Source organism: Mesoplodon bidens (genome assembly GCF_964165515.1).
Source record: "Mesoplodon bidens genome assembly, chromosome: 6".
NCBI classification, from domain to species: Eukaryota; Metazoa; Chordata; class Mammalia; order Artiodactyla; family Ziphiidae; genus Mesoplodon; species Mesoplodon bidens.
In genome coordinates this window covers 23,257,062-23,270,079 of record NC_138162.1, presented here as the reverse complement: position 1 = coordinate 23,270,079, position 13,018 = coordinate 23,257,062, and the positions used below count along the sequence as shown (strand labels likewise).

Here is a 13,018-nt window from a genome sequence, read left to right as displayed (position 1 = left end):
TATAACCTAAAATTTTCATCACTGTCCAAAATCAACTAATTGACTGGGAAACAGAAAAACTAGGTTTCAGATCCAGCCCTGCCACAAAAATACTATATGACCCTGGGCCAGTTTCCCCGTTTGCATGGTATGAAAATCTCCAAGGGTCCTTGTAGCTCGTACACCTGGTGACCTCATGCCTCATGGGACACCTAAACTCCCTGGGGCTGTACCTTCCACAGGTCCCCCCGAATGAGAAGGGAAGACTAGAAGCCAGTGACCCACTCCTTCCATGGGTGGCCTCTTGGGATTGCGCTTAGCCAAAGTTCCCACGTACTGGGGCACTGCCCCCTTACTGAGAGGTGGGCGCCCTGGGCCCTGAGGTGACATGGCCTAGCCAATGATCGTGTGTTTTGGGGACTCTTTGGAGGCTCAGAAATTTTCAGTAGTGTGCATTGCAGATGAAGGGCAGGAGCCCTCAGCAGTAAGTGCCAGCATAACTACATCCCAAGAGTCTGGGTGGGGAAGACTCCTCTCTTGGGACTCTCCCTCATAGGTGTCAACGTGTGCACCTGTGCAGAGAGGGCAGGGCTGCGTCCATTCACTTTGTTTTTTTGTTGTTGTTTCTTTTTTTAATTTTTATTTATTTGTTTTTATTTTTTTACTTTTTGGCTACGTTGGGTCTTTGTTGCTGCGCACGGGCTTTCTCTAGTTGCGGCAAGTGGGGGCTACTCTACATTGCGGTGCACAGGCTTCTCACTGTGGTGGCCTCTCTTGTGGAGCACAGGCTCTGGGTGCACAGGCTTCAGTAGTTGTGGCACACAGGCTCAGTAGTTGTGGCTCGTGGGCTCTAGAGCACAGGCTCAGTAGCTGTGGTGCATGGGCTTAGTTGCTCCGCGGCATGTGGGATATTCCCTGACCAGGGCTCGAACCCATGTCCCCTGCACTGGCAGGTAGATTCTTAACCACCGCGCCACCAGGGAAGCCCATTCACTTTGTTTTGTGCTAGGGATCTTCCAGCAGCGTAGTTTTCTCTGCTGGTTCACCCTGGCCCTGCTGTGGGGCAGCAGTGAGCACGCTGCTTCTCAGTGGCGTGTCTGAGCTGCCTTCTGTGGTGTCTCATGTTCACTTGCAGTGTAACCAGATCCACCACGGCCTTCGCTCTGGCATTGTTGTCCTTGGCAGTGGGAAAGGCATCATCCGGAATAATCAAATCTTTTCAAACAAGGAGGCTGGCATTTACATCCTGTACCACGGAAATCCAGTCGTGAGGTATGTGCCACTGTACCCAGACCATCCTGCTCACCCATGGTCCCTCTTTCCTCTCTGATCTCTGTGTTTCCCTACTCTCTGTCTTTGCTTCATTTGAAACCATTTTTGTTTATGAAAACAACTGTACAGATGCAAGCAGGGAAGAGACAGACTTCACCCTTAATCCCACCTCAGTCACACAACCTTTTGTGGTATTGCATCTGTGTTCTGTGCTTTTGCGTCTGTGTTTCCTTCCAGTTAACTGGGTGGGGCCATTCTATTCAGCAAACATTACTGAGCACTTCTAATAATGATAACAAAGGTAAACAAGGGCAGACTCCACTCCCTAGGAGCTTACTTTAGTCTGGAGGACATGTGTGCTCAGAAATAATGCTAAGATAGGAATGACAGAGATTTCAACTCACCTGACAACTCCGGTCAGTTGATTGTGGCTACCTGGGATGCTGTATTAAGATCTGGAGGCTACATCTGACCTCAGCATGAAAGCATGCCGTGATCAGTCAGTGGTGTAAGCTGTAGGTGGGAGGGGCCGTGGATTTGCCTTCCCATCGATCATATGGTGCAGACTGTGATAAATACTATCAAAGTGGTACCAAGAGAGGGTGAATCATTCTGACTAGGGGGCTGTGGAAGGCCTCATTTGGGAAGTGGCATTGGAGTTAGACTGAAATACAGGTAGAGCTTGGACTCTCATGGAGATGGGGAGTGGACATTCCTAGTAAAGGAAGCAGCTTGAGTAGAGCAGCAGAGCGCAGCAGATTCAGGGGTAGCACATGGCCTGCTGGCGCTTGAGAAGAAGTCTGACACAAGTTGTGACATTAGTATAAAACATCTTAAATTGGGACTGTCCCTGATAATCATGGATCCTTTGGTCACTGCAGCTTGAACGTTAAGGTTTTGAGTAGAAGACCCACACAGTTATGTCTGCAGTTTACAGAAATCACTGGCATTAATGTTCAGCAAATGTATTCTGAGTTTTCCCCTGCATTATTCCATGTGTACTTTTCCATGCTGTTGCAGCACCTTTGTATTTATCACTTTGGACAGTTTCAGAACTGTTCCATTGTTTTGATATTCCCTCATTTTTGAACCAGTCCTATTACTGTTCCTCTGGTTTTTTTTTTTTTTTTTTTTGGCCACGCTGCTGCTGCGTGGCTTGCGGGACCTATTACTGCTAGGCCTCTATTTTTTCACTGTTATATGCAGCTTACTAAAAACAATTAGTGATCACAGAGCTCTTTTTCCATCTTTTGCATTATTGCCTTAAGATAAGAGTATGGGTTTGCATGTATGCATGTCATTCATTTAACACACGTTTGAGGGTTTATTCCATGTAAAGGGACAGCAGTATAAAAAGTGTGTACAAATAGTCTCTGCTCCATGGAGCATGCAGTCTAATTCTGGAGACAGGAGCCATGAGGGAAGACTCACCAAAGCATATGCTTTATAGGTCTTCATGCAGGTGCAGAAGGAGCCCAACCACAATTTCAGCTGAGCAAGTCAGGGCAGGGCACGGCACATGGGGCGCTGACATTTGAGTTGTGCTTGAAGGATGAGGTGGATTTTATGGCCATAGAAAAGGCATTCTGGGCCTGGGGCAGTGAAATTTGGGGTATGTCTGGGGAAAATGGTGTAAAAAATGTGGTGGTATGTCTGGGCATGTGATGCCCGGTGGGGGTTGAGTAGATGATCAGCCTGCAAAGTGGGGTTGATGCTGGAGCACGGAGGACCTCGAATACCAAGTGTGGTGGGTAGAATAATGACCCTCCAGATGTATCCATTTCCTAATGCTTGGAACCTGTGCATATGCTGTCTTACAAGGCAGAAGAGACTTTGCAGATGTGACTAAGTACGTTGAGATGGGGAGAGTATCCTGGGTTATGCAGGTGGGCCCAGTGTCATCGCAAGGGTCCTTAGAAGAGGGAAGCAGGAGAGTCAGAGTCAGAGAGAAGGAAATGTATCAACAGAAGCAGAGGTCAGAGTGATGAGGCCACAGGCCAGGAAAGATGGGCAGCCTCTAGAAGCTGGAAAAGACAATAAATGGATTCTTCCCTAGAGCCTCCAGAAGGAATACAGGTCTTCTGGCACCTTGATTTAGCCCCATCAGATCCATTTTGGACTTCTGGCCTCCTAAACTGAAAGATAATGAATTTGTGTTGTTCTAAGCCACTCAGTTTGTGGTAATTTGTTACATCAGCCATACACCCAGAACTGGCGGGTGCTGGTGAACTGTTGAAGTGTTTTGAGCAAGGAATATTACAACCAGATCAGTGTCTTGGGTTTTTAAAACAGTCGCTTTGAGAGAATGGGTTGTGCTTTTTTCCTGTATGTTTCTTTGTGATGGCGGATAGGGATCTGTGGGAGGGTACAGAATGAATTTCGAGATCCCTGAAGTGGCCTAGATAAGGCAAACCACAGCATATTTTTTTGCCGGTGAGTTATATAACCTGTGGTGTTTCTCTTTTTTTGCCTTGGCTGCAAGGAAGCACAGGACTCAGACTGGCTCCTCTGTCGTTAATATCCCATCCTTGGTTCTTGGAACAATGATCTGTCCCCTCTTCCTACTGTTTTCTGATACCTCTTTTATCTTTGTTCTGCCCACCCTATGTACACACACATACATGTTCCTCCAAGTGGCCATGGATCCTTTCTGAAGGTAAGTGAGATTTGTATTAAAAGTATACTTACTCATGCATTTGCTGCTATGGCACAGCTCTCAGAAATATGGATGAGGCCCAGGGACTACATCTGACCCTGAATTCTAGAAGCCCAGAGTAACCATCAGCTGATTAAATTGTAATCACATCAAAGCAGATACTTCAGATCTGTCTGAATAAAAACATAAGGATGTTTTTAACCTTGTTCTACTCCAAACACATAATGTAGATGCAGTTGGTATTTGACTTCCCCCGAAGGAAGTAAACCATTTGGACCCTGCCATAGGAGATGGGAAGGCTCATCAGCCAACTGCTAATCACTGGGGTTCTGTGAGGAGCCAGGCCCTGTGTTAGGCTCTGAAGAGCCAGGTGAATATTTGGATCTAAATCCTGCTGCTGCATGCATGGTAGGAAGTAGGAGGGCACCTCCTAAGAGAGGGGGCCGGTGCCCCTCCAGTAGGGAAGGAGGACACAGCGTTCCTGGTAGTAAAAGTAACAAACAGCAAATGTGTATGCTCCAGGAATAACCCAGTTCTGCTAGGGTGTGGGTGTGACTGGCTCTGTATTTCCAGGCAAGAAACCAAGGTAGAGAGACCGGAGAGAAATGCATGTCCTTTAACATGCTCAGGTGTCTGGTTCTAAGGAACACATTCACGAGGCCTTGCCATGGTAGTAGGGCTGTGTGTAGCCCAGCCCATGGGGTTTCACATATGTGTTGTCTGATGTTCTTAAAACCCTCTTTTTAAAATCTGGTTTTCTTCTTATAAGGCATGTCATTATTTTATGTTTTCATTCAGTGGATAGGCGACTGAGTTAACAGAAAATAAGCTAAAGAGTAGCTGCTGGATACAAACAGAAGACGGTAGGCTTGTTACAGGCAGAATCTGATTCAGGGACATAAATCACTCCCAGACAAGCTTAACACAGCCTCCTAGGAATTCTTGACACTACCGAGACTTTACCTGTGATCATGCACCATGATGACATTTGTTTAAAATGGTATTTATACGAATAACAAGTATTGGCAAGAATGTGGAAAAAAGGGAACACTTGTACACTGTTGGTGGAATGTAGATTGGGGCAGCCACTGTGGAAAACAGTACGGAGGTTTCTCCAAAAACTAAAAACAGAACTACCATATGACCCAGCAATTCCATTCCTAGGTATATATCCGAAAACAAAAACACTAATTCAAAAAGATACATGCACTCCAGTGTTCATAGTAGTATCATTCACGGTAGCCAAGATATGGAAGCAGCCTAAGTGTCCATCAGCAGAGGAGTGGATAAAGAAGATGTGGTATATAAACACAATGGAGTACTACTCAGCCATAAAAAAGAAAGAAATTTTGCATTTGCAGCAACATGGATGGACTTGGAGGGCATTATGCTAAGTGAAATAGAGAAAGACAAATACTGTATGATATCACTTATATGTGGAATCTAAAAAAATGCAACAAACTAGTGAATATATCAGAAAAGAGGCAGACTCACAGATGTAGAGAACAAGCTACTGGTTACCAGTGTTGGGTGGGGAGAGGGGCAGTATAGATGTGGGGGAGTAAGGGGTACAAACTATTAGGTATAAAATAAGCTACAAGGGTATATTGTGTAACACAGGGAATATAGCCAATATTTTATAATATCTATAAATGGAGTCTAACCTTTAAAAATCATGAATCACTATATTGTACACCTGCAACTTAGATAATATGGTACAGCAACTGTACGTCAATAAAAAATAAAATAAAATAATAAAATGGTGTTTATATGTGGATAACAGTCCAGAGAGGCTGCAGAGACATGGATATAATGATATGTGCTTCTGTGGAATAGTTGTAGGTCGTTTGGGGTCAGTGGTAACTGAAGATTGCTAACTGCCTGGCTTCTGGGGCCTGAGGAGGTGCTTCATGCCCCTGTGGACCTGAGCCATCTGGGAAGCCCACAAAAGAAGGCAGGCACCTTGGATGGGCTTTGTCTTTGATACATGACATTGGTTTGGTCTCATCTTTTGTCTTCTCCTTCCATTCTAGCCGGAACCACATTTTCAAGGGCAGTGCAGCTGGCATAGCTGTGAATGAGAATGGCAGAGGCCTCATCACAGGTAGGGGTGGGACTGCCTGGATCCGCAGCCCCCAGTGACCACAGCCAAGCCAACGTCCCAGGCTTCCCACCCACCCAGTCCTTCACCTCGACAGACTGGCCTCCTTGATAGTGGCTAGCACTTGGGGATGCCGGCTCCATGCACTGGCCATGCTTATCAGGCAGGGAGAGAGCATCTGCTCTTTGCCAGGCCTGGTGCTTACAGGATCTGAATGGATGGCTATTTCTGACATAACACTGTCAGAAACATTCATGCCACACAAACGGTCTGAATCCCTCCTCTTGGCTTTTACGGGCTTGTGCCTGCTCTGGCAGTCCATCCCTATTTCCCCTCTGCCTGGCCAACTCCTGCTCATTCTTTGAGTCTCAGCCTAAGTGTCACTTCCTGGGGGAAGTCTGCCCTGACCTCCCATATACATCTACACTCACTCTACCCAGTAGGCCTGCTCTGCAGGACATTTTACTTAATTTCTTGTGATCTGTTAAATGTCCGTCTCCTTTGCTGTATCCTATAAGGCAAGGATCAAGTCTGTCTGGTACATCAGTGTAGCCTCAGCACAGAGCGTAGCCATACCTAGGACGTTAAGGAGATTCAGTAAATATTGGGCCAGTGAATCCCCCTGACTGGATCCAGCCTTCCTTCATTTATCGGATGTCTTTTGAGCACATGCTGTATGCGGGAGCTGGGGATACAGCAGTGAACAAAACAGATGATTTCTGCTGTCAAGAACTGACATTTTAAGAGGGGGAAAAAAAGCATTTTTTTCCCCAAGGAAAGTCATATCTGAGGGTGATAAGTGCTTTACAGATAATTAAGGTGATAGAGGAACTGTGTGGGTATTTAGTATTGTATGGTCAGGGCAGGCCTTTCTGAGAAGGTGACATGTAAGCCAGAAGCTGGATGATGGGAAGGAGCCCAGGAAAAGAACGAGGATTCCACACGGGGCTACCTGTGGGAACAGACTTTGCATGCCTGAGGAGCACAGAGGTTGCTCATTTGACTGCAGTGTGGTGAGCAAGGGGCAAGGAGTATGAGATGGGGTCCCAGAGGCAGGCAGGGAGGGGCCAGCCACACAAGGTCTCATGAGCCATTGCAGTCCTGTTGCAGGAGGCTGAGAGTCTGCCCTGCCACCATGCTGGGGCAGCAGTGTCCCAGGACACCCCTTCTAACTTGTGGCTCTTCAGCCCACTCACTCCCAGAGACATGGTGGAGGGGAGAGGAGAGGAAGGCTGTGGTCAGTCCAGAGCTGAGGCTGAGAAGGACAGGCTAGTGCCTTCCCAGGCGTGTGGGGGAATGGCTGGGTTCTGCTTCAGCCCTCCCAAGGACAGCCCCCCAGGACAGACAGTCCTGCCTGGCCTTGGTCCAGGGACTCTAAAGCCAGTCTGTTCTTAGTCATCAATCGTCCAGGCCGCTGGGTACAGTGGATGCTGGTGGTATAGGGGACCACAAGACAGACAAGAACGTTGCCCTTGAGGAAAGCAGACAGTAGACAAGTCCCTAGAAAGTCACCAGACAAGATTCAGGGTGCTGACTGCTGACGGGAAGGCCTAGGCGTCCTTGTCCAGACTTGCCTTTCTATCAGCTGTCCAAGTCCTCGTTGCCAGCACTGTAGGAGACTCTTGACCCTCTTTTCTGCCTCTTCCCATAGAAAATGTCATCCGAGAGAATCAGTGGGGAGGTGTGGACATCCGCCGAGGAGGGGTCCCCATCCTCAGGAGCAACCTCATCTGCTTTGGCTATTCTGATGGTGTTGTTGTCGGGGGTGAAGGCAAAGGCCTGATAGAAGGAAACACCATCTACGGTGAGGGCGCATTCCTGGGGGAGGGGTTTGGGACCCAGCCCAGCCTGGAGGCAGGCAGCCCAGGTTCCATCTCCAGCCTGTGGGTCCTGAGAAAGTTGCCGCCTTTCCCTGGGCCTCAGAGATCTCGTCTTAAAGAATAGCATCCATCTCAGGTCACAGCCACATAGACCCTCACAGAAGGCACGAGGCTCTCATAAATCACCTTCTAATCCAGATTGACCCCATGGGGTCAGCAAAGCAGAGAGCTTTATCCCCCACTTAAAACAGCAAAAGGCAGTAGTGGATCTTGCATAAGGCCAGGGCCATTTAATTTCTCACACATGGACATCACATGGACATCTAACTTCTCTTATCCTTTCTTTTGATCCAGAGAACTAAAAATATAATGGGAGAAATAGGGTAATCGTAGAAGGAAAAGTGTTCTCACTCATTCTGTGATTTTGGGCAAAGCTTCCATCTTTCTGGACTGCATTTCTAGTAATAATAATAATTATACTAACCTACATTCAGGCTCTGGACTCTTGCTAAGCCCTTTATATGCATTAGCACATCTAATCCTCATGACTACCTTCTGAGGTAGGTACAGTTATTAAACCCATTTTATTTTATTTTATTTTTTAATTAATTTTTTGGCCACACTGCATGGCTTACGGGATCTTAGTTCCCCAACCAGGGATTGAACCCATGCCCCCCTGCAGTGGAAGTGTGGAGTCCTAACCACTGGACCTCCAGGGGATTCCTGTAACCCCATTTTAAAGGTGAGGAAGCTGAAGCACAGAGAGGTTCAATAACCTGCTCAGTGTCACACAGCTAGGAAGTGGTAGGGCTGGAACTCAGACTGAGGCCACCTCCATCTCTGTGCAGGGAGGAGTTGGGCTGGATGAGCTCTGAGGGCCCCTTTGGCACTGTCACCGTGGGCTTGTGTGCTTCTCATCTGGAAGTGGGGCCTTGACAGTTCCCAGAGCACTTTTACACCCCATGGAATGATTGCAGTTGTGAGACTGACCTGTTATTACCCCTCTTGTATGAAGGAGAAGCCTGCAGCCAGGCCCTAAAGTTACTTGTCCGAGGCCATTTGCAAATCAGGGACTCTGTCTCCAGGCCAGCGCCTTTCCTGCTTCCCCTCTCGGGGAGGCACTGGGTTCTGCCTCGCCTGTCACTCGGCCTCAGTGACCACCTCCTTTCACTGTCCCAGCTAATAAGGGCTGTGGTGTGTGGATGATGTCGTCCAGCCTACCCCACGTCACCAGCAACCACGTCAGCTACAATGGCCTGTATGGAGTGGCAGTGTTCAGCCAGAAGGATGGCTCCGGGGAGTCCCCTGGAGGCCACGTGGCCCAGGAGAACTTCGGCGAGGACTGGGACGCCACCCTCTGGGAGACGGAGCTGGAGAAGGATGACGACCTGCTGCGCCGGCCCATCACCGCAGCTCTGGTAGAGTCTAACAATGTTAATCACAACGGAGGTGAGTGCCCCTCCCCACAGCCCCTGCTCCAGCGCCTCCCGTGCTCTGCCTGCCCTAAGGCCCTTCTAGCCTCATCAGCCACTTACTTCAACCACTTAGCGGGTACCCCAGCCCCCTGGACTTCACGTGCCCTTGACTTGAATCCATTCTTTTCTGTTGCCACCCACCCCACCCTGCCTTTCTCTTGCTGTTTCTCTTGCCTGAAATTCCCTTTCTCCCATCCACACATCCCAAATAACTCGGACCTCAGAGCCCACTGCAAATTTGCCCTCACCCTCTGTCCTCCTCTCCTTTGACCTGTGCTCTCCCCAGTGGCACTTGTTAGGGGGCCTGGGATTGTATTTGTTTCTGTGGCTGTTTCATCAACTCTGACAGGCTGTGAACTTGAGGCAAGGAACTGAATCCCACTCCTGTTGGTGCCCCCTCCCCTCAGTACCAGTCCCACACCTGGCAGACACGTTTCCAATCAATTCTGAGACACATTTTTACATCTCTGATGAGATGCACCTTACAGTTGATGGCATATCATGGTTTAATTGGCAGTGGTTTTTCTTTCTTAGAGAACACAGAAAATAAGAGTATTTAAAATCCATGTTATCTTAAACTTGATTAAAAAAATGATAGTAGGTGTTTGATGTTTATTGAATTGGAAAAAAAAATTATTGTGAAGTTCATCCAACTCCACAGCTCCCAAACCTGGCTGATTATCAGAATTACTCTGGGGGGCTGATGGAGGAAGGCTTGTTAAAAAGAGGTCCCTGGGCCCTAGTGAGTTCATCCCCCTGGCAGTGGCAGAGGCAGGGAGATGGGTAGCCAGTGGCCCCGGCCCACTTAACCTGGAAAATGAGTTCTGTCCCCTCCCAATTCAGGGTCTCCTCTACATGGCCATGCTGTCCAGTAGGACAAGCAAAGCCACATAAATCCACAAATACTTGATTTATTTTTGCTGTTCTCAACCAAGCCAGGAGAAGCAACAGGCAGTTGGCACCAAAAGGTTCGGGCTTGCAAGCTCACAGCGCAGACTGCTCCCCTGTGACCCCGCAGTCGGCATCCTCCCACGGCCTCCTCCCGGTGCTGCCCATGCCTCTTACCACGGGGGAGAACTCCTGCTCACCCTGGGTCCACCTGCCATGCTGCCTCTCCCCACGCGGCTCTAAGCCTGCTGATTTTGTGCTTTTTTCTACAAACACATAGTGTCGCTAAGAAATTTCTTATTTCTTAAGAATAAGAAAATTTCCCAGAATAGTAGGGAGGCAGATTCTAGCTCAGAATGGGAAGCAAAACAAACAACTTTCTAGCAGGTGGATCTGTCTGTCTAGAGGTGGAATGGGCAGCCTTGAGCAGGTAGTGAGCCTCCTGTCACAGGTGGTGCAGATGGGGGTAGGATGAGGCTGCTGTAGGAGGCACGCCAGCACAGGATGAGAGCCTGGGCCAGATGACCAGCTGAGCCTAAGGGATCTCGTCACATCATGTTTCCCTGGCCACTTCAATGAGGACTTGATGCAGAAGGAACAGAGTTTCCTTGCTGGTCCTGGGTTTCCTCCTGCTCTGTCATCCAGCTTGGAAGATGCAGCCCCCAAGGGCTGGTTCTGCATGTTGCTACTTCTCCTCCCCCTCCCCCTCTCCTGGGTGCACAGTTCTGGGAAGGCTTTTCCTAGTGGTATTGTCAGCAGTGACCCTGGGACCACCCTGTGCTTTCTCTGCTCCCAACCCCTCTACCCACAGCTTCAGGACTCTATGTCCAGAGTAGTGAGGTGCTGCATGTCATCACCAACGTGATCCATGCTAACGGGGACAGAGGCATCACTGTGGCCCAGAGCAGCCAGCTCACCCGTGTGGCCAACAACAGCATCTCCTGCAATCACCAGAGTGGGGTCAAGGTCAAGGCCCAGTGCAAAGTGGAGTTCCGAGGCAATGGTATCTATGACAACAGAGGCCATGGCATCATCACCAAGGGTGACAGCACTGTCATTGAAAACGACATCATTGGCAACCGGGGTAGCGGGCTGCAGCTGCTGCCCACATCCGACACGAAGGTGTGTATGTGTGTGTGTGTGTGTGATGTGTGTGTCTATGCAGGGCATGGCCCTAGGAGAGCCCTCGTGCCCTCTTTGCTGAGAAGCAGAACCTTAAACCCTCAGCACTCTGCAAGGGTGCTGCCAAAACCCAGCCTGGGAGATGCAGGGGGACTTCACGCAAGAGGGGACGCAGGAACTGGGCCCTGAAGGATGAACAGGGGGTACTGGCAGGAAGCCGGGGCAGGGGTGCCACCCGAGGTATCTTCGTGGTCTTCAGTTCAAGATCAGGGCTGTTTTAGCTCTCTTCTCCTAACAGAATAATCTCGCACAGGACCCGGTATGCAGTAGGTGCTTAATGGAGAGGAGTCTTGCCTCGGGGCCTTGGCACCCACTGTTCCCTGTATACCCGGAGTAGCCTTCTCTCCCCTTTTCCTACCTACCAAGTCCTACAGCTTGGCTCTCCCTTTCTTCCGGAAGCCCTTCCTGACCCCCCCAGGCTGTTTGAGGTGCCCTGTTTTTTGTACTTCTAAGGTGCTTACGCCCACCCTTCACAGGGCACTTCCCACGGTGCTCTGCGTCTGTTCCTTCGCCTGTTTTTCTTCCCCACAGGACCTTGAGCCCCGAGCTCCGTTTTTACACAAAGCACTGAGCTGGGTGCTAGGGTTTCAGTGTTGAGCCAGACAAACCCATTCCCTGCCCTTGTGAAGTTACAGTCGTAAAGCCTCTTTTCGGCTTTGTGACTTCATGAGTCAGTGACTTCAGCAAGGAGTAAGGAATCCCTTGGCTTTGCATCCGAGCACTGTGCGAGCAGAGGAGGGGAGGAGGGCTCGCTGTTGCCTCAGTTGGGTCGCCAGTGGCGCACACCCCATCTGCTGGGTCTTTGCACATTGTTCCTTCTTCCTGGAACAACTCTCCTCTGCTCTGTACCTGATAAACTCCTACCGCTTACCCATCACGTCCTCCAGAAAGCCTTTCCTGGTTCTCTCTGGGCTGGTCTCGATAGCCTTTCCCTGAGCTCGCATGGCTCAATGCTGACCTACCTAGCATGCTCTTACCCCTCAGTTTTATAGCTGGTGTTTCACTTACCTGGCTCCCCTACCAGTCTAGGAGTCCCTGAGGTGTGACTAGCTCTGGCTGCCTCTCCCAGGTAATAAAGAACCGGATCCATTCATTCCGGGCCTACGGCATTGCCGTGCAGGGCCATGCCAAGGCTCTGCTGCAGGAGAACACCGTCTTCCAGGGCAAGACCAACAAGACCATCTTTCAGCAGATCTCAAACAACCAAGAATGCATCATGCAGAACAACAAGTTCTTGGTCTTCAAGAAAAAGTAAGTGCATGGGGTTGCCTAAACCAATCTTCTAGAACCACAGTGAGGTCACTGGGGAAGCCAGGCTCAGAGACTGCAGCTACCCTTGCTCCCTAGTCCTGCTAGCTTTCGGCTCTGGTCAGGTAAAGGCCTGTGCTTGGGTTTTGTGTCAGGCCTGGGCTGAGGACCTGAGCCTGACTCCCTAGGGGGGAATAAGCTTTAAAATAGTCAGGGGTATGTGGTTTCAAATCTCACCTCTGCCAGTTACTGGCTGTGTGACCTTGGGCAAGTTACTCAACATCTCTGAGCCTTAGTAAAATCCAGTGAATAATGTCTGCTTTGTAGCACCAGTTTAAATAAGATCACGTGACCTAGCAGCATATCTGAGGTATCACTCAAGTGTTCATTGCTGTGG

At 49.3% G+C, this 13,018-nt stretch overlaps 1 protein-coding gene across 5 annotated transcripts in view; it reads left to right on the top strand.

The window, feature by feature from the left end:
- Positions 1-13,018, top strand: part of FBXO10 (F-box protein 10) — a 77,639-nt gene that overhangs the window by 45,054 nt on the left and 19,567 nt on the right. For 4 of the 5 annotated variants that reach the window (XM_081238404.1, XM_081238403.1, XM_081238401.1 and 1 more), the window contains 6 exons: positions 1,115-1,251; positions 5,941-6,011; positions 7,660-7,812; positions 9,008-9,277; positions 11,003-11,313; positions 12,443-12,624. In XM_081238404.1, coding sequence (XP_081094530.1) covers positions 1,115-1,251; positions 5,941-6,011; positions 7,660-7,812; positions 9,008-9,277; positions 11,003-11,313; positions 12,443-12,624 — 1,124 coding nt within the window. The remainder of the gene's footprint in view (positions 1-1,114; positions 1,252-5,940; positions 6,012-7,659; positions 7,813-9,007; positions 9,278-11,002; positions 11,314-12,442; positions 12,625-13,018) is intronic. The other variant, XM_081238402.1, reaches the window with a different exon arrangement.